The following is a 27,555-nucleotide window of genomic DNA, read 5'->3' as shown; positions in this document are numbered from 1 at the left end:
CTCAATTCTTGCATCGGCTGAAGTTACCATGAAGGACTCTCTTTCTCAAGGTGTGGTGACTCTCAACTTAAACAAACCTGAGTCATCATTCTCTCTAATGAGAGCAGCCCTATGGTCTGGTAAGACTATGGCCACTTCACCTTTACTTTCAATTGTTCTCTGCTGTTGACGAGTTAAGAACATTGCAAAAGAAACCTTCATACATAGTCATGAAAAGAATACTCCAGTGAATGGTCAAAGCATTTCAGATCTGGTAAGAGAAACACCGCAACATTAAAAGATAGTCACTCCTTGGAGAAGGAGCATTACTAACTTCCAAGCAGACATAAGCTACACTGCAAGACAATGGCCTGTGACAAAATTTCAGAGTTGGAAATCGGCAGTGAACAAACCGGCATTGAAGACTTTGAATGTCCAACTTAAAGTCCCTGGTGAGCCAGTGGAAACTTGAAATTGGCATAGTAATCCAGGGTGGGAAAGTAGTTAAAAAATACTTAAGACATCAAATTGAGCATCTTGATCAGGCACCATGAGGCATGGCTAAAGAAACAGAAGAGGCCGCAAAAAGAAGATGAATCCAACTTCACAGACCAAGGATCATTACAAAAGCAGTAATTAAAGCAATAATGCTGGCCAGATTAAAAACATACATATCATCTAAGGTAGTGTGTTTGAGGAGCTTAATTCACGTCACAGGACAGAAAATCCTCATGACAGCCATGATACAAGACAGGAGTAATTTATTTAAACCATGAGGAGTTGTAATCATTCATTGATAAAGTGATAAAAGTGGCAATTTTAACATTTGTACATTAAATCCACAATAAAGGAAACAAATCTCCATTTTACCAATAAAGGTAGGAATTCTCCATTTAGCTGCAACGAAACAACAGCATAGAAAAGAACTGTTATTACTGATTGTACAGAAAAGCCACTTGCTGTTTCTAGACTTGGTACAGTCCAAAACAATCAAGATAAACAGTCTTGGGAACTGTCACTGCAATGTATTAGTCTCATGTTATTAGCATTCCTCATTACAATCAAAGTATCACAAATGTTTTGTGTAATTAAATCAGACATCCATTTACAGAATATAAAGTTGTTATGGTTGCATCTTAAGCTTTTTGATGGAAACAGACAGCATTTTGTTTTGCCTACAAAGCTTCCTTTTATGATACTGGAATTCCAACTTAGGTTAACAATACTGAAAATCAAAAACAAGACATGCTTCCCTTGTTTCCATTCAAACAATCATCCAAGTCGAAATATTTGGTCTGATTACATGGATACAGAATTCCCTATTGTTACTTAATACGCAAAAAGTACTAAAAACTTCCCCAACAATTCTTCTCACATTAGTACATTGAGACATTTAAGAAGTCTGCTTACTTGATGAGTGCTGCAATTATCTGAACATTTAACGCTGAACCACTGACAAATCGATCATGTAGAATCTGAAATCCATTCAATGTTCCAAACTTGTTGATGAGATCCACAAGCCAACCCTAGAGAGAAGTTAGAAGTTAAAATCCAAATTATTTGTGCTCATTTAAGCTCTCCGCTAAGTGCTTTTGTGGCAATTGAGATTACGCAGTTACTCCTTCTGTAACTTGCATTCTGAAACCATGGAATAAGTCATAACAATTCATTGTTTCTGCAATACTAAAGAATTATTCAAGAAAAGATTAAATGGCCCACAGCCCTGCAAATGCAATCCAACTGTCACAAGTACAAAACTTATCAACTCTCCTTGCACACAACTTTGGGCTGCAGCAATATTTCTTCAATAAATGCAAATACTCCTTTTAATATAAGAAAACAATGAAAACTCAAAATTCCACCTTTGTTTTAAGGATCAAAGAGGGGAAAATTCTGTCCATAATGACCATTTTGATGAATCCCTGATCCACAGTTTACTGAGAAAACCTTGTACTCCAACCCTGAAAAGCATCCAGGGAGTATCATAATTATGATTTTCCTAAGCCACTAATTCTGGAGATCATAAAAATCTAAATGGACAAGTCATGATATGGGCTAACACCCGAATGACCTAATTAATCACTACAGACAGGAACTACATTTGGAGAACATAAGATATAGAAGCAGGCCAGGAAGTCTGCTCTGCCATTCAAGGGGATCATGGCTGATCTGATAATCCTCAACTCCACTTTCCTACCTTAACCTCGTAACTCTTGATACCTTTACTGATTATAAAAAAAAAAATCACAGTAGGAATTGCTGATTAGCACAGTATTAATTGCTGGCTTACTCACTTCGTAACAGTGGGCCTCATAGCGCCTGAGACCCGGGTTCAATTCCCGCCTCAGGCGACTGACTGTGTGGAGTTTGCACGTTCTCCCAGTGTGTGCGTGGGTTTCCTCCGGGTGCTCCGGTTTTCTCCCACAGTGCAAAGATGTGCAGGTCAGGTGAATTGGCCATGCTAAATTGCCCATAGTGTTAGGTAAGGGGTAAATGTAGAGGTATGGGTGGGTTGCGCTTCGGCGGGTCGGTGTGGACTTGTTGGGCCGAAGGGCCTGTTTCCACACTGTAATGTAATGTAATCTAATCTAAGTCTTGCTCACGATAAACAACTTCTGTTTTTTATCTTTTGTAATTTTCCTCACTCTGAGGTATGGCTAACTGTTCTCTATCAGCTACAAACACTATGAAGTAGAACATTCTCAGTGGGGAGACTATTTTAGTACAAAAACAACTAAGCTTTCATTGTCCTGAATTAAACATCCACAGAAAAATTCAGCCTTAGTCAAAACTGCAAGAGATCATGATTCAGATCTGGAAGAATTGTCTCCTCCCTAACTCAAATGCATTTAGACTAATTTTAAAATTCTACTTGCAGTGCCAATTGATAAGTTAATTCAGCAATGACCACTAGACATTAAATCCAGAATCAACGGAGTAGGGATGGCCCAGACATTCAATGGATATCTTGCTAAGATTTCCAGGGAACCAGATTGCCTAAATGGTATTTGATTAATAAAATTTCATTTCTTCAATGCAAAGATTCAGGTTAAAAGTGGACAAAATCAATATTGCACACAGAAGTCAGAGTCAGAGGTATACAGTACAGAAACAAACTCTTCGATCCAACTCGTCCACGCCAACCAAGTTTCCCAAACTAAACTAGTCCCATTGGCCTGTGTTTTCCTCTTAAAGTCTGCTATGCATGCACCAGTCCAAATGTCTTTTACATCTTCTAACTGTACCTGCAACTTCCTCTGGCAGTTCATACCACATACAATCCACCCTCTGAACAGTTGCCCCTCAGGTCCCTTTTAAATCTTTCTCCTCTGACCATAAACTTATGTCCGCTATTTTTGAACTCCCCACTCTCGAGAAAAGACCTTTGCTATTCACCTTATCTATACCATTCATGACTTTATAAAGTTCTGTAAGGTCACCCCTCAACTTCCTAACGTTCCATTGAAAGTCAGCCCAGCCTATAACTCAAACCCTCCAGTCCTGGCAGTACTCTGGTAAACCTTTTCTGAACCCTCTCAAATTAAATAATATCCTTCATATAACAGGGCAACTAGAACTATGCACTGTACTCCAAAAGAGGCCTCACGAACATCCTGTACAACTTTAACATGATGTCACAACTCCCATAACTCAAAAGGTCTGAGCAATGAAGTCAAATGTGCCAAATGCGTCTTTAACCACCCTACCTGGAACACAGCGTTCAATGAACTGTGTGCCTGAACCCCTAGGTCTCTCTCTTCCCATTACTACCACAGGGCCCATGATTAAACTGCAAGTCCTGTCCTTATTCATTTTACCAAAATGCAATGCCTCACATTTATCCAAATTAATCTGCCACTCTGCAGCCCAATTCATCAAGAATGCTTTTTAATCTTGATAACCTTTTTCACTATATCACTAATTTTGGTGCCATCCACAACCTTATTAACGATGCCTCCAAATTTTTCATCCAAATCGTTTATATAAATGACAGAAGTGGACCCAATACTGAACCCTGTGGATCACTGCTAACCTCAGGCCTCCAGTCTGAAAAACCAACCACCATGACCCTGTCTCGGACAGTCAAGCCAATTTTGTATCTAATTGGCAAGCTCTCCCCAAATCCCATATGAGCTTACTTTATTTACAAGTCTACCAAGCGGAATCTTGTCAAAGGCTTTAGTATAGTCCACATAGACAACATCTACCACTCTGCTCTCATCTACTTTCTTGGTCACGTCCTCAAGAAATTCAATCAAGTTTGAGAGACATGATTTTCCAAACACAAAGCCATGGTGACTAACCCTAACCAGTCCTTGCCTCTCCAAACGCATGTAAATCCTATCTGTCAGAATCCCCTCTGAAAACTCACCACCACTAATGTCAGACTGACTCCCAAGCTTCTCCTTACACCCTTTCTTAAAAAATACAAAACATAAGCCACCTTCCAGTTCTCTGGCACTTCACCCATCACTGTAAATGATACAAATATCTCTGCTTGGGACCCTACAATTTCTTCCTTGACTTCCCACAACATCCTGGGCTAAAACTGATCAAGTCCCAGAGATTTATTCACTTTTTTAAAAAAAAATATCTCCAGCACCATCTCTGTAATGTGGACTGTTTTCAAGACATGAATATTTATCTCCCCAAGTTCCTTAGTCTCCATGCCTTTCTCTGTAGTCAAAACCTGTTTAACAGATGTAGACTAAAGTGGACAGGAGCTCATTTAGCTTGCAACTCCCTGACATCACTAATTTCCATGTTTGACATCCACATACTGCCAAGCAGTAAAAAAGTACCATTTCCAAAAGTCTACTAATGTTACTAACTTATCAAGATTTGCCACTTCTAGACACAAGTTAATCCAATTTACAGCTCCCCAACGTAGAAAGTTTAGTCATATTTATTAGAAACGAACTGCAACAAATGCTCATTAACTTACAACAGTGGACTTTCATTAAGCACAAAAAAGGCAGAATTGCCAAACCTTTGGTGAACGTGGATCAGGCGGTCGAGCAAAGAGTTCATCTTCAGCTAGTTGGACTCCTGCAGGAACAGTCTCAGATGGGCGTGTACCATTGTAGATATGAAATTTGCAGTGAGGATTTAAGGCCATAGCAAGAAGTTCAAGAAGTGGAAACCAGTCTTGGGACAGCTTGGCCACACACAGTTCTATGAGGCGGTGAGTATTATTTATAATACACCTCTTAAAAGAAAAGAATGAACATCAATTGTATAATCAAGTATTCTGTAGCAATGCATTTTACAAAGGTTAGATCAACAAAAAGCTAAATGACTCAATGTTCCACACTAACAAATGAAACACTTGGTGGTACAGATTGTTAATAATGCAATGCAAACCAGTTGCCACTCTCAATGGCTAAGATTCTTCTCTCAGCTCATGACAACTTTTAACTTACTACATTACTGCTAATCCACTTAAGTATTTAGCTGCTCAGCCCAGCTCTTACTTCACATAGTGAAGTATTCTTATCAGTCTTCAATTAAATAAGGGGTTTGCATTCAGAGCTGAACAGTTATAGTTTGCAGGAGACAACAGAAATACTTGCATCATCCTTCAACCTATTTAAGACTGTGTGCTGATGCAATTTGATTTTCAAGTCATCCAAGCATTTTGAGCAAAAGATGCAGTAATACAAACAACTAGGGAAGGAGAAATCACTAGGATCACAGTAGCACATATTATCATAGATTACTGTTGAAAAGAGCACTTCCTTCCTCTATCCCAAGATTGAAATCAATACTTTCAATACATAAATGGTCTCAACGTAATAATCTATTACTGACACTGGAAGAAATGAAGACAAATTTAAAATCCAATGAACAATTCATTTTTGTACGATTCCCTAAGAGATCTGGAAAAGAAGTGATAAATTATCCATTCAGGTATGTTTAAATACTGGCATGCAAATAATTGCTAGTCATCCAAGATTTTTAATCAAACTACAGCCATTAAGTTTATAATCTACACTTTCAAATTTGCAACTTTTCCCCTCTACTACACAAATAAGATGAGTGGATACTATTATAGGTGATCAAAATTTTTATTGGTTAAGATGTTTACTTCCATAGCCATATGAGTCAGGCAAAGGCAGAAATTAAGAGTCATTTAAACTTTGGAACAAGAGTAGGCCTTTCAATTCTGATCTTTCATTCGCTAAGATCATGGCTGATCAAAACGGGGTCTCAACACCACGTTCCCGTCTGCGCTCCATACCCTCAACTCCTTTTATGATCTAAAATATGAGTGCAAATTTGAAAGAGTTCAATGATCCAACCTCCACAGGTTTCCAAGGAAGAAAATTCTAGAGTTGAACTATGCTTTTAACTTCCATATTGTGAATTTTTAAATTGGGCTTGGACCTGGTGAAAGCCATTGAAATCAACAAAACAGATTTTCAATTCCCTGAAAATTAAGTATTTAATTGATATTTTTACCCAAAATGACTTCTGAAAAGCCACACAGCTTTACACCAGATACAAGAAACTGTGAGAAATTCCACATTTGATTACAACACTGGATGGAAATCAAGCCCAAAAGGGAGGACAGAAAGAAAAGGCTACAAAAAGTCAAAACAGAAGTTGCTAGAGAAAGCCAATGAACCATTCTTCAAAACTGGACTCAAACGTTAACTCTTCTTTCCACTGACGCAGCCAGATCTGTAGAGTTTCTAACAACTTTTGCTTTTCTGTGTTTATATTCTGCCATCCACAGTTCTTTTGCTTTATTATACAAGATGATGCCAGCATGTTAAGTGACTGTGTTACAAGGTATGTTGTGAATATCTAACTCATAGTTGAGGTTGATATTTTGGAGGCAAATTTTAGCTCTGTGAAGTTATTATAGTAATATAATTAAACTGGTTTAAGTAGAGAAGGCCAAAATAGCTTAAAAAAAACATTTAAAAGCTGACCTTTGTTTGTTCAATGAAGTTTGAACAAAAAAAATTATAATAAATTTATTTTGAAGAACAACCGGAGATGTCATCTCTGCAATCCATGCAGCAATGGTAGTCTAGAAAATGTTTATGTTTAAGGAAATACGCCAAAATATAGTGCAAGAATTTTTTGCAAACACTGGAAGGTTGTAAAGCTCATTAATTTGATCAGATCAAAAAGTAATGGTAATTGAGGACAACACAGAACATGCTGGAGGTAGATGGAACATAGGGAGCGATTTATTTTATCTGGCTGTTTGCTTCATGTGTTTGCCAGAGTTTGGACCTCATATGACTTGCAGCTCAGAGAGCCGCAATGACAGCAAGATTGACCTGTGCCATAAAGAGAACTCAAAAATTCAAACTTCATTTACCACAAAGTACAGATGATGCTTAATCTCAGTTTGAATTTTGAGAGGGAACAAAAGATTGAAGATTGCCTAGTTTTAAATTAATGGAAAAACCCAGTGGTCTCCACAGAGAATTGGGGGGAAAAAAAAGTAAATAATCAACTGAATAACTGGCAAGTATTGAAAAATTAACTACCAAGCACTTGAGGCATTCACATCAGGTAAATTCAAATTCCACTTGAGAACAGCTGGGTTAAGGATAAATATCCTGTCAGGACTAAACATAAATAAGCCATAGTCCTCTCAAGTAAATAACTAGAGCAACTGACACTTGAGATAATTCTTGCAGAAAGTAAGTAGACATAAGGCCTGGCACAAGTGATTATAAGCTGTAGGATCATAAATCACATTTCTTCTGTTTAATTTTAATGACAGTTTGCATTTTGTTTAAAAGTCATGTGAATTTCTTGGTTCAACCAAGGAGCTCGCAATTTCTTTTCAAATGCCAAGTCACAAACTGGATCGCAACAAATGGCAGAATTAGTAAAACCGGGAAATGTTATGTTATTCACTTTGGTCTTTTCAAAAAAAAAGAAAAATAAGTTTTTTTAAGGCATTAGTCTTGTAAAATTAAACTTGAGAGCCCCTCAGATACACTCTTAAAAGGCTCACAAAGTTACAATGCAGGTACAGCAAGTAATTATGAAGAGAAATAATACGTTGGTCTTATTTGCAAGGGGACTTGGATACAAGACTAAGGAAATCTTGCTAAAATTGTATAGAACTTTGAACCCATACCAGGACGACCATAAAGATCACATTTGCTTTTTGAGTCGAGGTACCAAATGTTAAGAATTCTATGGGTTTATATGAAGTTGAAGAAATACAACAATGCAAGTTGCAGAAATACTTCAGGATTTAACAATGAATTAGCAGCACATTTGGTACAATGAGAAAACTTGAATTTTCTATTTCCATAATTCTTTTCAATCTACATACAAACTTCATAAATTAAAGAAACATTCCACTATAAGCAAAAAAGAAAAAACTCACATGGATTTCAAACTTCCAACCACTCACAGCCTCATCGGTTAGAATTTTTGTGAAGGAAATTGTGAGACCATCACGGAAAAAGCGCTGACATGCTTCACTTTTGATATCAAGGCCTTGAAAATGAAAGAAGGTATGCCTGATCAAAACTGCTGGGAACACTTTGTTGCACTGTGAAATTCACCAATAATCAAAGAAGCTTACAATGTAATTCGTGCACATGTCTAATTACTGGGATGACATGCAGATACAAATGTTAAGCTATAAAGGTCAGCAGTTTGATTATCTAAGATTTGGACTACCTATATTTCAAATTTGTATCAATCATCCCACATACTTAATACATTTAAACCAATATGTTCAGAATTGTTATGACATCTCTAGCACAGATGGGACTTGATCCTGGGCCTCCTGGCTCAGAGGTAGGGATACTACTATTACATCACAAATCTTTTCTCTCATTCCTCCTACATTTACAACTGTGTCAACACTACACAATTGATCTAATTATAGGCAGCTAAGTCAATTGTTTAATGGACAAAGTCTTGAGGCAAATAGCTCAAAATCATTCCCAATTTCTGCTGCTTATGAAGTATGAGTTTTACTTTGGGCCTGCAAAAACAAGTTATCCAAAATATATTTGACAGCAATGCAACATTCAACAACATCAGTGTGATTTTAAGACAAAATTTCACACACTATAGCAATTAAATAACGTCATTATTAAAAAGTTAACATATAAGACATATAGGTCTTGGATTTTGCAAATATGCATTGCACATTTCCTGAACAACTGTATCAGAATCCAATTCTTCATTAAGTGAACACTGTTTTCAAGCCTCTTTCAAAATTTTATACAACACTCAAATGGTAATTTATGAAGGGTTCTGTACACACCTGCATAGCCGTTTGATTAATTGCCGCTGCAATACTTAAATAACTTAGAACTAAAATAAAAATGTATTTCCAATACATTCTCCTTTGCATAATAATTTTCCAAAAATTAGTGAGGTAATGACTTTCCTCAAGGCAGTACTTTATAAAAATCCGTCTTTTTCAAGCCAATGAAGACTTATCAAACTTACAAGTGTGGGTGAACTAGCAGTTTTATCAACTTTCCAAATGGAAAAATATTCTCTTTCAGCGTGGGCTTGCTACCTTGAAGTTAATTTTTCCAGCTTCCACAAGTAATGCTTCAGCCCAAAAGGTTCACAGTACTTTTACACTTGCCACAAATATTATTAAAGGACTTTGAACTCTGAGGAAAGGCCCCATATGCATTTACTAAGCAACTGCGGCACTACAACGTATCACATCAGATCTTCCCACAAAAGAATTCCTGTTTGGACAGCTGGTGAGTTAGTCTTTGACTGGCTTCTCTGCTTTACCTAAATACTCTTGACTGAAATCCTCCCATTCAAGCATAAGTACAGTTGATACTGGCCAAGAAAGTTCACATGATCAGTTTCAAAGAACTGAAAAATTGCTAAACCCATAGAAACTAATAGCATTAAGTCATGAACTGATCTATAAAGGATGATCTAACAAAAAATATTTCCGCTAGAAGGTGGGACAGCAAGAATCAGGGCCATTCACAAAATTCAATAGTGAATTCAGGAAAGACTTATCAGAGGGTGGAATATGGAGCTTGCTGTGACAAGAGATAGATTCATTTTAGGGGAAGTCTGGCAAGTACATGATCAAAGAAATAGAATGACATTGCAATAGGGGGACATGATGCACATGTGGTCCATATCAGCATGGCTAATTGGACCAAACTACTGGTTTCTGTAGTTCACAAATTATGTAACTGTAAAAAAATACAAACATGAATGTTAGTTCAGGCCAGGTCAACTGAGCATGGATGCGTTTAGATCCAATAAATGTGCATCTTTTAGATCGGAGAGAGCATCCACAGACAATACTTACTTGGAAGGTATTACTGTCCCTCAAAACAAGTTATGGCAGTTATGATACAGCTTTCATGGAAAATGAATAATTTTCAATCAAGCAGGAATAACAATTAACTTGAGAAATTTATTGCTGGTTGACTCCCAAACAACATTTCTCTAAATTATAACTATTCAATTTTATCCACGTCATCAAAGCATTCAGCATTTTCAAGCCATAAAATGAACTTTAAGCATTTACACTCCAAACCATTAATTATTTGCAATATATCTGAACCGATTTCAAAAACTTACTTTTTTTACTAAGATCTACAGCAGCTTCTAGTAGGACTTCCAATTCACCTTTAGGCAACACTGGAACTACCCAACGAGGTCTGAAAGAAGCAAAATGTCAAGTTAAAATAAGATACTTGAGGCCAAATTGTTTCATTTTTTAGTCGAGTTGCACTCACCTATTAATCATATCATCCAGCTTGGCCAAATCAGTGTGAGGAAAAGCAGGCTCCTCCTCCTCAAGTTGAGGAGGAGCATCACCCTGACCTTGTTCATCAGGAGGGCTCACTGGCGAGTTCTCACTGGATGTATTTGGAGAAGACGTCTGTTACAATTAAATAAACATTGAATCAGTAATATTACAGAGAATATGATCAAGCAAGGTCAACATGGCTTCATGAAGGGGAAATCATGCCTAACAATTTTATTAGAATTCTTTGAGGTGGCAACAAGCAGGATAGATAAAGAGGAAGCAGTGGTTTCCAGAAGTACTTTGACAACGTGCCATACAAATGGCTGGTAAAAAAGATAAGGTTTTGGGGTTAGGGAATGGCATGGATCGAGGATTGGGTGACTGGCAGAAGGCAGAGTGTAGATATAAAGGCACCTTTTTCAGGATGGCAGCCAGTGACTGGTAGATTTCTGCAGGGTCAGTGTTAGGACTACACCTATTCACGCCACACATTAGTGATCTGGACAAAAGAACTGAAGACATTGTTGCTAAGTTTGCAGATGATGCAAAGATAGGTGGAGGGACAGGTAGTTTTGAGGAAGTTGCCAGGCTGCAGGAGGACTTGAACATACTTGGAGTGTAGACAAACAAATGGCAAATAGAATACTATGTGGGAAAGTGAGATATTATGGAATTGGGGAGGAACAATAAACAAAGACTTTGAAAATCTGAAGCACAAAGGTTCAAAGTTTGTGCGAAGATTTGTAGCTCGGGTGCTCGTTGTTGTGGTTCTGTTCGCCGAGCTGGAAGTTTTTGTTGCAAACGTTTCGTCCCCTGGCTTCACAGGAGGCTCCCAAGCACTGACTTGTTGTCTGCGTGTGTGGCTACTAAGGATAGCTGGTCGTGTCGTTTCGTGGCTAGTTGATGTTCATGTATGCAGATTGTTAGCTGTCTTCCTGTTTGTCCTATGTAGTGTTTTGTGCAGTCCTTGCATGGTATTTTGTACACTACATTAGTTTTGGTCTTGGAATCCTATTTCACAATTCTCTGAAGGTTAACATACAGGCTCAGTCAGCAGTTTGGAAGGCAAATGCAATGTTAGCACTTACATTAAGAGGGCTAGAACACAAGCAGAGAAGTGACTGCAAGCTTAATATACAAGTTAGACATCTTCTGGTAGAAAGAAACTCATTGACCACCTTACTACTGATGCATAGTAACAGCATCTACAAGATACATTCTCGCATCTGATCAACATTCCCTCAATAGCACTTCTCAAACCCACAATCTGCAAATTCCTCTCAAAGTCACACACCACCTTGACTTGAAAATACATCATTGTACCTTCACTGTCAATTACAAAGCCAGGACCTTTCCCAAAGCACTTTTTCCTAGCGTGAGGAAGTTCAAAATTAGACAGCGTAGATTTAAGGCAAAAAAGGGGCAAGATTGTAAAAAGGACGCGAGGGATAACTTTTTAAATGCAGAGGGTGGTGCATATATGGAGCAAGTTGCCAAAGGGAGTGATGCAGGCATATACAATTACAACATTTAAAAGGCCATTTGGATGGGTACATGAATAGAAAGATGTGGGTCAAATGCTGGCAAACTAAGCCAGATTGGGACATTTGGTCGGCGCAAACAAGTTGGACTGCAGCGTTTGTTTCTGTGCTGCATGACTGACTCAACAAGTACTGCCAAGGCTGCATAAAGCTCTGGTCAGACAGTATTTGGAATATTGTGAACAGGTTTTGTGCACTGTATCCAAGGAAGGATGCAGGAGGTCCACAGGACATTAACAATGATCCCTGGGATAAGAGCTCATCATTACAGAAGCAGTTGAGTTCTGTGGGTTTGACCTCGCAGCATTTTAGAACAATTAGGGGGATCTTATTGACACACTCAGAATACAGAGGGGCCTGGATAGTGTGAATGTGGAGATGATATTTCCAGTAATGAGACACTAGAACCCAAAGGCACAGCCTCAGAGCGAAGGAATGACCTTTTAGAACAGAGGTGAGGAGAAATTTCATCAGCCACAGGGTGGCGAGACTATAGAATACAATACTGCAGAAGGCAGAGGCCAAGTCATTGCATGTATTTAAGACAGAGACAGATTCTTGATTGCTAAGGGTTATGGAGAGAAGGCAGGAGAATGGGGTTGAGAAACATATCAGCCATGATTTGAATGGCAGAACAGACTAGTTAGGTCAAATGGCTAATTCTGCTATGTCTTATGGTATTAAGTTTGAATTTTCAGAACATGTTTAATTAGTTTAGGCTACTTCATGAGCTAACAGCCCATGGTGGTTAAAGTAGTTTCTTACCATGGGCAGAGGATTGGTTAACTAATAGAACAGTTACCCTGAGGGTTCTATGGTCAGGATGGCAATCTGTAACTAATGGAACGCCATAAGATCAGTGCCAGGACTACAAATATTTACAATATATACTTGACTGGAATGAGGGAATGAAATTATATCTAAGTTTACAAATGAGATAAAAATAGGTGGAAAGGCAAGTGCTGAGGTCTGGAGAGAGATGCTGACAAATTCAGTGGACAAAAACTTGGCAGATAGACAAGGTTGGGAAAATGCAAAGTTATGCACTTTGGCAGGAAGAATACAGGAGCAGAATATTACAGGTCTTTCTGATATTACACAAGATTCATCAACATAAATTGGCTACAATCCAATTAACAAATTGCAGACACTATTTGGATAATGCAAACTTTCTACTGAACAGGTATAGCGATTTTCTGTAGCAATCTTCTACAGCATGATTTGATAGCACGAGGTTGCAGATGAATGCAACCATAACTTATTACCAGAATGCCCTGTATTTGAATGGTCAAAAACTACCAAAAGATGCAGAACAGACGACTTTGAAGCCGTCATTCATAAATCACAAAGGTAGCACACAAATTCAGCAGGAAAGGGTAGGTAAAAGGAATGTTGGCATTTATTTCAAAAGGGCATGAAATACAAAACTAGGGAACTGTTGCTAAAATTATACAAGGTACTAGTTTGACCACCGCTGGAATGCTGGGAACAGTTTTGGGTCCATTATCTCAAGAAAAGATAAAACTGGCAGTGAAAGCAATCCAGAACAGGTTCACTTGGGTTGATGTCAGGTACGTAGGGACCATCTTATGAGTGGAGGCTAAGTAGGTTTGGCCTTTACAACTATAACTTGGAATTGTAGATTACCTTTTCGATTAGATTAGATTACATTAGATTACATTACAGTGTGGAAACAGGCCCTTCGGCCCAACAAGTCCACACCGACCCGCCGAAGCGAAACCCACCCATACTCCTACATTTACCCCTTACCTAACACTACGACCTTCTTTAAAGTGACAAGATTTTGAAGGAAAAAGATAACTGGACCCAAAACATGAACTCTGCTTTCCCTCCACAGAGGCTGCCAAACCCAAGTTTTTCCAGCAATTTTGGTTTTTCTGATTTCCATAATCCATAGTTCTTTGGTATTTCTATTCAGAAGGTGTTAAGCAACTTGACAGGGTCAATGTGGAAAGGTTAATTCCCCTCATAAGATTATGGCCTCTGAATAAGCAGTTGCAATGCTCTCTCACAGAAGGCTGTCAAGGATGGGTATATGACGTTCATTCCCAGTGGGGATACAAATTTTAATCAATTAAAAAATAAAGGGTTACTGGGTTAAGGCAGCAAAGAGGAGTTGCCAGTTATCAGATTAGCCATGATTTCAGTGAATGGTAGAACAGACTGACTGGATTGAACGGCCTAATTCTTCTGTCCTATTGGTTAACATAATTTGCAAAGATTCCTGAGGAAAATAGACAAAATTTGCGGTGATCTAATGTGTACTGTCTCAAAGGATAGTGGAAGCACTGTCCAAAAATAACTTGCAGAAAATGGAATGGTTCAATATTTGAGAAAGACAATTTGTAGGACATTGAGAAATAAACAGAAGGTAGGATTCAAGATTTTTTTTTTAAATTCCAAAACAGTCAACAGACACGATTAACCAAGTAGCCTCCTTTTATCCTGACATACACTTTGACTGAATGAAATTAGTTGGGGAAATTTAACAGCTGTACAGTTTATGAACATAGAGACTCAGAGTCAGAGATGTACAGCATGGAAACAGACCCTTCAGTCCAACCTGTCCATGCCGACCTGATATCCCAACCCAATCTCGTCCCACCAGCCAGCACCCGGTCCATATCCCTCCAAACCCTTCCTATTCATATACCCATCCAAATGCCTCTTTAATGTTGCAATTGTACCAGCCTCCACCACATCCTCTGGCAGCTCATTCCATACACGTGCCACCCTCTGCGTGAAAAAGTTGCCCCTTAGGTCTCTTTTATATCTTTCCCCTCTCACCCTAAACCTATGCCCTCTAGTTCTGGACTCCCTAACCCCAGAGAAGAGACTTTGCCTATTTACCCTATCCATTCTCCTCATAATTTTGTAAACCTCTATAAGGTCACCCCTCAGCCTCCGATCCTCCAGGGAAAACAGCCCCAGCCTGTTCCGCCTCTCCCTATAGCTCAAATCCTACAACCCAGGGATGTATTTACAATGGCAACATCCTTGTAAATCTTTTCTGAACCCTTTCAAGTTTCACAACATCTTTCCGATAGGAAGGAGACCAGAATTGCATGCAATATTCCAACAGTGGCCTAACCAATGTCCTGTACAACCGCAACATGACCTCCTGACTCCTGTACTCAATTCTCTGACCAATAATGGAAAGCATACCAAATGCCTTCTTCACTATCCTATCTACCTGCGACTCCATTTTCATGGAGCTATGAACCTGCACTCCAAGGTCTCTTTGTTCAGCAACACTCCCTAGGACCTTACCATTAAGTGTCTCAGTCCTGCTAAGATTTGCTTTCCCAAAATGCAGCACCTTGTATTTATCTAAATTAAACTCCATCTGCCACTTCTCAGCTCATTGGCCCATCTGGTCCAGATCCTGTTGTAATCTGAGTTAACCCTCTTCGCTGTCCACTACGCCTCCAATTTTCATGTCATCTGCAAACTTACTTACTGTACCTCTTATGCTCATATCCAGATCATTTATGTAAATGACAAAAAGCAGAGGACCCAGCACCAATCCTTGTGGCACTCCACTGGTAAATAACCAGAATTGTACATAGATTACACAAAGTGCACAACCTCGCTGCAAATAAGAAAATCAACAGGGTTTAAACCCTGCCCCCAAAATCTGAATTCAAGACACCCCAACTAGGTGTTTCCTAATTATTCAAAGCCAGAGTGACAGCTGACCAGAAATTAACATGTAGATTTAAATCACAAGATCCTAGTTAACTTAAACAGTCACAAAACTGTTTCACTCAGTACAAAAAGTAATGGTCTATATTAACAATTAGTTGCAAATCAGTGTCAAAATATACAATAAATCATTTGTTCCCTGAAGCAGTCAACCACAACAGTCTTGCAATAACGTCCTGAAAAGTAGCACAACTCTGTTGACCAGGTATGAACAGGAATTAAGACCTGGAATTAGTGAACTGTTTTAGGTTGTATAATTTAAGATGCTTTGAGGACTGAAAACTATTGTAGAATTCAAAAAGGGTAGATATCAATCAAAACACAAGTGATTTCTACCATCAATTCACAACTAATGCTAATTAGTTACAATTTCAATATTTGATGCTTGTCACTATTTGCATGCATCTCATTCCATATTCAGTATTCTATAACATCTCATGACATTTCTTGTTGTGTTTACTCCAGAATAGTTTTGGTTTCAAAGTGAGATAGAACATAGAACATCACAGCACAGTACAGGCCCTTCAGCCCTTGATGTTGCATCGACCTGTGAAATTAATCTAATATCCATCTAACCTACACCATTCCATTATTATCCATATGTATGTTCAATGCCCATTTAAATTACCTTAACATCGGCAAGTCTACTAATGTTGCAGGCAGGCCATTCCACGCCCTTTACTGCTCCGAGAAAAGAAACCACCCCTGATATCTGTCCTAAATCTATCACCCCTCAATTTAAAGCTATATCCCCTCATATCAGCCTTCACTATCCAGGGAAAAAAAGCCCTCACTGTCCACCCTATCTAACCCTTTGATTATCTTATACATCTTAATTAAGTAACCTCTCAACCTTCTTCTCTCCAATGAAAACAGCCTCAGTTGCCTCAGCCTTTCCGCCGAAGACCTTCCCTCCATACCACACAACATCCTCGTAAATCTCCTCTGAATCCTTCCACATCTTTCCTATAGCACGGTGACCAGAATTGCACGCAATACTCCAGTGTGGCCTTACCAGTGTCTTGTACAGCCAAAGCATGACCTCATGGCTCTGAAATTTAACCCTCTTATCAATACATGCCAACACACCATATGCCTTCTTAACAACCCTATCAAGCTAGGTGGCAACTTTGAGGGATTTATGCACCTGGACACCAAGATCTCTCTGTTCATCTACACTGCCAGGTATTTTACCATTAGCCCAGTACTCTGCATTCCTGTTATTTCTTCAGAAGTTAACCTCACTTTTCCGCATTAAACTCCATTTGCCACTTCTCAGTCCAGCTATGCATCTTATCTATGTCCCTCTGTAACCCACAACATCCTACAGCACGATCCACAACACTGCCTCCCTTCGTGTCATCTGCAAATTTACTAACCCATCCTTCTATGCCCACATCCAGATCATTTATAAAATGACAAACAGCAGTGGCTGATAGTGCAACAGACCAGAATGCCGTTACAGACAACGCAGAAAAACTTTGTTAACACTAACAGTGGTGTGATAGGCCTTGCACTATCAGCACTAGTCATGCCTGTACTTCCAGTTGGAGATTTTGCATCTCATACTCTGATGTGCTGCAATGACCATTACACTGGTTTGCTCTGACTCCTCAGCTGAACTCTGTTGACCAGCATCTTGACTGTTAGTTACGCCAAGATCACACTGCTGTTAATATTGCAGTAAGGGTGCTCAACATTCCATACTGGAACTGAAACATACAAGAGATATCTCTAGGCAGACCAATAACTGAAAACTAATCCAGATTTACTATTAATAGGTGAAAAACATGAAATCCTTAAATATAATTGAGCACTGTTTCAGTATAATTAATACTATAACAGACTACAAAAGAATACACTGAACTGGGCACTCTAAACAACTTCATAAAGACACATCTTGCCCCTTAAGCCTGCTCTGCCACTAATATCATGGCTGATCTTTTTGTGGATTCACCTCTACTTAGCCGCCCTCTTACCATAAATCTTAATTCCTTTAATGCTCAAAAACTAATTTAGCTTTAAAAACATTTACTGAGGAAGCCTCAACTACTTCACTGGGCAGGGAATTCCACAGATTCTCAACACTCTGGATGAAGTCCCTTATCAATTCAATCCTGAATCTGCTCCCCCTAATTTTGAGGCTATGCTCTCTTGTCCTAGTTACACCCAGTGGGGGAAACATCCTCTCAACTTCTATCCAATTTCATGTTTTGGTAAGATGCCCCCACGTTCTAAATTCCAATGAATATAATCCCAGTCTACTCAGTCTCTAAGACAATGCCGTCATCTGAAATCAGCCTAGTGAAACTCCTCTGCACCCCTTCTAGTGCCAGTAAATCCTTAAGAACCACAAAACTGCACTCAGTGCTCCAGCCAGGTGTGGCCTCACCAGCACCGTATACAGCTGCAACACAACCTCCCTGCTTTTCAACTCAATCCCTTTTCGCAATAAAGGACAAAATTGCATGTGCCTTCTTAATTATTTGTTGCACCTACAGACCAATCTTTTGTGATTTATGCACAAGGACACCAGATCCCTTTGCACAGCAGCAAATCTTTTTAATCACATATAGTACTTTTTAACTGTTATTCCTAACAAAATTAGTGACTTCACATTCATTAATCTTGTGCCCAAACTTAAACCCAACCAAGCAACCTTTGTATTCCCAGCCCAAAGGTCTACATCAACATACGTTTTTCTTCTCCATCTCCCACTGTATAGATAATGGTTTCCTTTTCCTTCACAAACAGGATTACCACTTCATCTCTCTCAACTTGAGATGTTTGCATTTTAAGATGACTCTTGCTCTATATATGTGCATCTTGTCCCTGACAATCATCCTTACTTTCTTACAATACTAATTTTAGTCTCAGCCAATCTTTTGCCAGTTTATGCAGTTAAAGCACAGTAACATTACCCTGTATCGTTGCCTCATAACCCCATCCCAACTTGCTGCTGAATCCTCAAAATGCTTATTCTCTTCAATCCCAACAAGATTATTCAGCAGAATGATTTTTAAGTTGCCACATATCAACAAGGAGGTTTGGTAAAAGTGAAGGCAAATGGTAAAAATTCTCCAATCACTTTACATCAAAAATTTCAATCATAAGCTTTTTATGGAAATTGCACAGGAAATGGTACAACAACTTAGAACACAAAGTTGACATACAATTGTGACCAAAAACAACAGGATTTAAGATTATGAAAAAAGGAAGTGTCAATTTTTCGATACCTCCCATGACTTATATGTAGTCACTTCAAGAGTAAACCCAGTACGCATCTAGTAGGGAAAAAGTGTGACGTTGGAAATTGTGCCTTGCTTTAAGCAGGTGGGTGGGGACTTTTAGAAAAGTGGCAATGGTAGATTGGAGGTATACACAGAACTGGAGATAGATTAAGCAGTGGAGTGTGGGGGAAGTAAAGGGAAGGCAGAACAACAAGAGAATGAAGCAGTGAGTAGAAGTGAATCCAGGGGTAAGGATGCTACACTATTCCATCACAGGCGGGCCCTTGAAACATACATATAATTTTATCAAATCAAGTACAGCCAGCTGTCTTATTTCAGACAAAATAAAGTGCAAAACTTGTATGGCAAAATATAAAAAGGCCTCACTTGTGACAAGAACATTTTTCAGAAATGAAGATTGAAAATTGAAAACTGAAAACGTGAAAATACAAGATTTCAATTGTGCACATCAAGGTGAGAGAAAATAATATTCTGCAGTGCAAACAAAAAGCAAGTGTGAAATATTCAAGTTTGAACGCTTACCTGATTCTGTGGGAGAGGAGGCTGAGACTGTCCATCAGGCGCCTGGCCTTGGTTGTCATTCCCTCCTACAGGAGAGCCACGGGTCGTGGCTGTCATACTCGCCACTGGACAGATCTTTGCAATTTTGTCTGGCTATGTGGTTGTTGAAAGAGAAAAATAAACTGCCTCCTCACCGAAGATGCGAAACAAATTTAGATCTGTACATAAAAGCACCACCTCGAGCCCAGGTTGTTTTGCAGAGACCATTGCACAGCCTGAAAGAAGCAAATAAATTAATGTCTAATTCAAATTGTTTCAACACAGGTAACTATTGCACAAATATTGATGCAAGTCATTTCAACCATCAACTACAAACCAACCACCGTTATCGTGTTCTAACCAGCAACATTGTATTTTTACATGCAGAAGTTAAAAATTCATCTGGTGGAAAGGCAGGTGCCACTACAAAGCCCAAAAACAAAGCCAATAGAGACACAAGTGGCATGCTCCTAAGATTAAGTATTTTTCAATGCATGAGATAATGTGGCCATGAGGTCCAACCTCCATGAATAAACAAGGCAAAGAATGCACTGCGTGGAGAATATGAATGCGCAGCACCAAGAGTCATTTAGTAACACCATTACTGATTTAAGATTAAAGTTCTAGAGACATAACTAATGGCCCACAACACGTGGTATGGGAAAATTCCACTTGATTTTGTCTGCACCAATCCAGTGGTGAAAGATACATTTGTCAATAACTAAATGTTAAATAACTCGTGCCTAGTCCGCATGTAGGTAAAACCCTGCCTTAGTTCATCAATGTTCAATGTTCTTCCATCCATCATAAGGTCAGAAATGGGGATATTCAGCTTCTCAGATACGGAAGTATTGCATGTCTAAATGCATTAAAACCAGAATATATTTAGGCTTGTGCTGACAATAAACATTTCTGTCACAGCAGTGCCAGGCAATGACCAGTGCCAACTAGAGAGAACCTAACCATCACCCAGTGATAGTAAATTATTAGAAATGAGAGAGTGTAAAATCAAGGAGTGATACTGGCAAAGTGAACTTTTCTTTAGTTATCAGAGGATATTACAAGAAGCAAAACTTAGTTGAAAAAAATAAGTTGAGTGCATTTTGTTAAGGTGCCACAGAAAGTAAAGGCTTAATGTAGGAGGGAGCATTTTGGGTCAGTGGTGCTGAGCTGTCCTTTCTAATTGGCTCTCTGGTACAGCACCTTACACAGTTCAAACTTGCCTCAGCAATTTTAATACATTTCTAATTAAGCTAATCATATCACTGAACCACAAAGAGATAGTCAGGATTGTGGTCCACCTCCAGTTCGTCATTGTTTTTCCAGGCTCTCATCTTTCTTCTTGAAGATTTTCACATTGGATACAGTATTCACGGTAACGTTTGTCAGGTGCACCATATTAACTGCCAATTAACTCGATACTTGCCTATTACTTCAGGATCTTTTAAATTCATTACAGGAAATACAAAATATTGATTGTCTGGTTACCGAAACAAAGGAGTGACGAATGGCTCTTTTAGATTAGCAAGACATAATGAATGACAGATTCCAGCACGGCTATCTGTGATATAAGTCCTAAAGCCGACTTAAAGCTGCAAAAGGAATATTGAGCAGTTAAGAGATATAGATAAGGTTAAGTGAAATCGATAAGCAATGACCAGGCAGTTGGAGTTTGTTAGGGCTGCCCATGATTGAGCAGCATAAAATGGCCACCAGCTGCGATGGCTAATGCAGGACATGGCTGACAGTAATTAAAGCGCTTGGGAAAATATTTGTTTAATGTGGCCCTCAAATAGAACAATAGTAGCTCCATGAAATCAAGGTTACTGGCTGAGATAGAACGTGCAGCTGCAGTTGCTTACATAAATAAGACCATTTCACATTGAGTTACTGCTCAAACTATTTAATCCGTTACAACTTTAAGAGTAGCTTTTAAGATTCTTCAGATAATCATAGATATAGATGTCGAAGTAGTTCTTGATCCAAAAAAATCTCCACAAGCATTAGAGGAAAAGATTCAAATCAGTTTCAGACAGTAAAAGCAGCCCCCATATCATTACAGGGAGGATTAAATCATAGGTACACATAGTAGCAGACACTGGACAGTAGACTGCATGAAGACAACTGGTTAGCTAAAGAATTCTAACATGAAGTGTAACCACACAACTTTGTTTGAACTAATCAAACATTCAATATTCTTTTCTATTTCCTGTAATGAAGATCTTCAAAGGTTCTGAAGTAATAGGCAAGTAGCTAATTAGTTGGGAGTTAACATGGTGCAGCTAGCAAATGTTATGCGAATACTGCATCCATTGTGAAAAGCCTCAAGATAATAAAGTCTAGGAAAACATCATGAAGGACTGGGGGTGGACCACAAGCCTATCCATCCCTCTGCAGTTGTGATAGATTGGCTTAATTGGATATACACTGAAATTGCTAAGGCATGCTTGAACTGTATGGAATGCTGTACCAGAGAGCCAATTACAAAGGGATAACTTGGCACTGCTGACAAATAGCAATCAAAGAGGAGTGTGAGTTTTAACTGTACAAGTTAAAACATTCTGAAGCTTGTGTGCCTTATTGCTCTGGAGAAATTAGGCTGTAAATCGCAATAAGGAGTATCTGAAACTACTCCACGACTGACTCTTTGGAAAATAGGAGATCTAATGAAGTGCAATAGAGGAGTATATGAACTTGTCCACTTTAGCAGGAAAAAAAGTATTATTGTCGAGAGAGATAGATTTCCAACCTTTGATGTTCAGAGGTATTTTCACGAATCAGAAATGGTTTGTATGTAACACACTAATTGTTTTGCTGCTGCAGAAACTCAGAGGACCATGCACAGAGTCAATGTGTTCAGAGGATTCTGTCTCATGTAGACTAATCTAAATACAGTAGCGCCTCGACTTACGAACTTAATCCGTTCCGGGACCCAGTTCACAAACCGAAAAGTTCGCGAACTGAATCATTTTTTCCCATTGTTCGGATAGCCTAAGAACGCTTGGACGGCTGTTCACAGCGCACGTGCCAAAGACGAACTGAATGAGATCATGCAGGGCCCGAGAGCTTTTGCGCTCAACAAGCGCGTAGCAAAGCAGAACAATAAAACCAGGTTGACGCACACGGGCTTTTGGCGCTCGTACCTTGAATTTCGTACATACGTTGAAGCAAGATTTTACGTACGATCCTGTTCGTAAACCGATTTGTTCGTGAACAGGGTCGTTCGTATGTCGAGGCGCTATTGTACATATACTGGTTACCAGAACAAATTCACTCCAAATCTCAACATAGAAGGATAAACCCTACACATGGGTCACATCTTTCCTTTACATATATGCTAGTGTTCACCGTCATTTACGTGAGATGTTTTCTTTTCCCACCTTTAAGCTTAATTTACAATAAAAGAACATAAAAATTGGGAGTTGGAGGTGGGCACTCAATCGCTCAAGTTGACCCCAAAAATCAGATTTGGTAATGGTATTGATAGAGATGGGAACACTATCTCTGTACTAAGCCAGGAGGCCGGAATTCAAGACTTACCTCCTCCGGAGTGTTTTGTCAGAAGACTCCAGCACAGAAAAAAGACCTGCCCCTTGAATCTGTCAACAACCATCTCACTACTCAAATCCCATTTTAATAGGGACAATATCACTGTACAAGACCGTTATCTCTGAACAAAGAGGCCTGGGTTCAAGCCCTATCTATTCAAGAAATGTGAGATATCTCTGAACAGGTTGATCAGAATTTTATTTCAAAATAACAAAACCTATTGGGCTCCCAAAGTCAAATTACAACATAAGAATACAGGAGCAAGAAGCAATCAGTCAGCCCATCCAGCTGGCTCCACCAGTCAGACAAGTAGGGCAACAGTATTGTCCCTACCTCTCAGCCTGGAAGCCAAGGTTTAAAGTCTCACCTGCTCCAGATGTGAGTCATAACATGACTGGAGAGGTCAATCTTTTCTTAAAAAATGACCCAAATACTCCACATTCCTGCACATCCATCCTTGCTAACCTCTCATCGCCTTGCTACTTCGACCTTAAAAATATTCAAAAGCTCCCTTCTTCAAAATAGAAATCCAAGGAAAAATTAGAAAATATTTCTCATCTGGCTTGCGTGATCTTACTCATCTGCCTTGACTTAAATGCCCATTGCATCCATAACAATTATTTCTCAACACTCCCAACCCCATCCCTCTCATCTGAAAGGACGACGTGCCAGCAGATCTCTGCAGCAACATAAAAGAAAACATCTCACGTAAATGACGGTGAACACTAGCATATATGTAAAAATTGCAGTAATTACAGGGATATTGCCCTGCTCACACCACTGAGTACAAGAATTGAGATGTCCTGCTGAGGTTGTACAGGACATAGGTGAGGCTACTTTTGGAGAACTGTGCACAGTTCTCGTTGCCTCCTATAGGGAGGATCTTATTAAATTGGAAAAAGGTGCAGAAAAGATTTACAAGGTTGTCATTGGGACTGGAAGATTGGAGTTATAAGGAGAGGCTGGATAAGCTGGGACCTTTATTCCATGGAGTATAGGAGGCTGAGGTATAAAATCATGAAAGGCATAGATAAAGTGCACAGTAATGGTCTTTTCACTAGGATAGGCCAGTTCAAAAATAGAGGACACAGGTTTAAGGTGAGAGAAGAAAGACTTAAAGAGGGACCTCACGGGCAACTTATTCCACGTACAGGATGCAATGAACTGCCAGAGGAAAAGGTAGATGCATCTAAGTTACAACATTTAAAAGACATTTACATAGGTACTTTAACAAAGGTTTTGACGAAACTGGGCCAAACAGACCAATAGGACTAGCTTAGTTTGGCAAACTTTGTCAACATAGATGAGTTGCACCGAAGCTCTGGTCAACTCCCTCCAAAGTGATTCATCGCTCACAAGATTTTAATTCAAATGCCTTCCTCTCCCAGATCAATAATTTTTATCCCTCGAAGAGTCTTTCGCAGCAGTTTTTTTTAAAACTTGGGAGATTTTCCCTAGCACACACATTAGGCAAATCTTTCAGCCCAATTTCAAATCTTTGCAAATTTGGTCTCTTGAATCTAAATGCAAGCTTTCAAACATTCCTGCTATGAAACAAAAGTTTGGCCTATTCCTTTTTCTCCCAGAGATGCTGCCAGGCCAACTTCAAAAGCTTCTTGGAAAGGCTTCGCTCAAATCACATTGCCATGGCAATGCGAACACAAGCCCTATACCCCAGGTAGAAATACTGATTAACTACCATTGAGATACCAACACTCATGCCAAGTCAACGGACAATTCAAAGCTTAAATCATAACAAGCCAACATTTTCAACACCTGCCCAGATCTTGGGAGACTGTGGCTCTAATCATTATACTTACTAATGCTGCTGCCATTATTGCCAAATGTTAATATATTGCACTTTGTTGCCTGGAAAACAATCTGAACCTTGCTTTAAATCTTGACCAGTCACTTTACATTCTCTTTATGGAGCACATGTACTGTATATACTAAATTCAAGACAGACATAACTCAATGTTAGAAAAACTTCAATTGTAACAATTCACAGGGACATTAGGTGAATGAGACTTGGAGAGTTGAGATACAAGCAGCAGAGTTTGGTTTGATCTCAGGTTTACACAGAATGGAAGAAGGGAGTTGGCCAAGACAGTTTATAGCAGTCATTTCTTGAGATAACAAAGGAACGGCCAAAAAAAGTTCTCAGCAGAAAAATATAGGCACTGCAAACTACACGCTCGTCAACAAATAAATATGTAGTCAAGTTAAACCTTTCCCAGTGAAGTGGAAAAGTTTCACAGCACTGAACACGTTCCAGAGAGATGGTTCAAACCAGCAAACTCACCCACCCCAACTAAGTTACTAGGTCCAGCATCAATACTTGTACATCCCAAACCTCAGAGGACAATGATTTGGGCAAACACAAAGCCAACTTTCTTTATGTGCCATCAGAGAAAACAAAATCCTGCACAATGTACACATGCAGCCCAGTATTAAATGCCACCCATCCCACACAACCTTAGCAGGGTCAGAGCATTCACAGTACCCAAAGACAGAAGAAGTCACTTTCAAGGGTACATGAACATGACAAATTTCTATGGTATAAAACACACAAAGCATTAAATATTTTGACACAAGTCAAATTAAGAATCTCAAAGGACAGATAGCAAGGGGAGACAGCAACATTTTGGTCATGTCACTGGATGAATATTTCAGAGACCCAAGACAATACTCTGGACTCATAGGCTCAAATCCCACCATAATAACTTTGAATTTAAATTTAAAAAATAAATCTAAAATTTAAAAAAAAAACTAGCCTCAGTAATAGTGACCAGTAAATGAGCAATCGTAATACCCATTTGATTCACAAATGTCTTTTTGCGAAAAATTTGCCACTCTCATCTGATCAACTACACATGACTACACAACAGTGCATGGGACTTTTAAACATCATCTGAAATAACTGAGCAAGACAATCAAGGACAATTCGGCATGGACAGCAAATGCTATCCTACCTAATGCACCCATATCTCATGAAAAACAACTTCAACCCTGTGCTCATTAAGCAGACCAAACCTTCAACCACACTGAACACAATTACTCTCCATAATGAGCAAAAGGAGGTCAATCGCTTTACCCTCCATAATGAGTGAAAGGAATGCAGTTGGTAACTAAGCTGATCTGGCAGTAAGGACTCCACAGCTTTCCATTGACAGCTAACCCTCTAACCCCTGCTGCCCTCCAATCACCTATGTCGATGCACTAATTTGAACTTCATTTCCAACAAAGCCAGAGATAAATATATTTGCCCACACAAAAAACAAACTGTAAAAACTCTCTCCCACCAACTGAGCACAAAGAAACATCCATCTCCATCTATTAAGTATAAACAACTTATTGCTGTGCCAAATTTACTGATATTACAATTTGAGGAGAAAGTGAGGTCTGCAGATGCTGGAGATCAGAGCTGAAAATGTGTTGCTGGAAAAGCCCTTCCTGAAGAAGGGCTTATGCCCGAAACGTCGATTCTTCTGTCCCCTGGATGCTGCCTGACCTGCTGTGCTTTTCCAGCAACACATTTTTAGCTCTGATATTACAATTTGTCAATTAAAGATGTCATTTTAGTTTTTTGATACAATTTACATTCAAACAGGTTATTGGCAAAATTTGTAACTTCACTAAATGCTTCTCCCTTACTCCAATGGATTGAATAAATCAAGTCCTTACAGCCTATCAACAAAATTAAACAATTTTACTGTTGGCAAATCAGCTGGTTATTTTAAGACTGCAGCTACAAACATTAAATTGTAAGGAACATATTTCAATCCAGAACATAAAACTTGAAGCCTCTAGATTAGTATGGAAATGAATAATAACTGAATATTTGAAATTTAATTTGGGAGATATGTAGATATTTTGAACAATTATCTATAAATATTGCAGCTTTTTTTTAAAATGCAACAAACACACAAAACATCAAATTCTCAATTCAAAGAAGAACTATGGATTCTGGAAATCAAATTTCCAGAAAGTGAGCCTGAAACATTAACTCTGCTTTCGCGTCATAGATGCTGCTGAATACTTCCAGCAATTTCTGATTTTGTATCTATTCTCAATTATTAACTACATTAAAAATATCAGACCTAAAAATCTATTCAACACAATTCACATTGTGCTAAAGCTCATGGCTTAATCACCACTATGCAACATAAAATAAAAATTCCAGTTAGAAATTGTGAAACGTATGCTATGCTGGTTGATCCTTTAATGTTTC

The 27,555-nt window shown here is 38.9% G+C and overlaps 1 protein-coding gene across 2 annotated transcripts in view; it reads right to left on the bottom strand.

Moving 5' to 3' along the window:
• The window catches only part of usp9 (ubiquitin specific peptidase 9), a 272,043-nt gene that overhangs the window by 215,886 nt on the left and 28,602 nt on the right, over positions 1-27,555 (bottom strand). For both annotated transcript variants that reach the window (XM_043700849.1, XM_043700850.1), the window contains exons 2-7: positions 19,758-20,011; positions 10,704-10,849; positions 10,546-10,625; positions 8,345-8,457; positions 4,970-5,188; positions 1,390-1,505 (exon numbers count right to left, since the gene is read on the bottom strand). In XM_043700849.1, coding sequence (XP_043556784.1) covers positions 1,390-1,505; positions 4,970-5,188; positions 8,345-8,457; positions 10,546-10,625; positions 10,704-10,849; positions 19,758-19,853 — 770 coding nt within the window. In that variant the 5' untranslated portion in view covers positions 19,854-20,011. The remainder of the gene's footprint in view (positions 1-1,389; positions 1,506-4,969; positions 5,189-8,344; positions 8,458-10,545; positions 10,626-10,703; positions 10,850-19,757; positions 20,012-27,555) is intronic.

The sequence above is a fragment of the Chiloscyllium plagiosum genome, chromosome 12 (genome assembly GCF_004010195.1).
Source record: "Chiloscyllium plagiosum isolate BGI_BamShark_2017 chromosome 12, ASM401019v2, whole genome shotgun sequence".
In the NCBI taxonomy this organism is placed as follows: Eukaryota; Metazoa; Chordata; class Chondrichthyes; order Orectolobiformes; family Hemiscylliidae; genus Chiloscyllium; species Chiloscyllium plagiosum.
The sequence above is the reverse complement of the archived record's forward strand: the minus strand, read 5'-3'. Positions and strand labels throughout refer to the sequence as shown.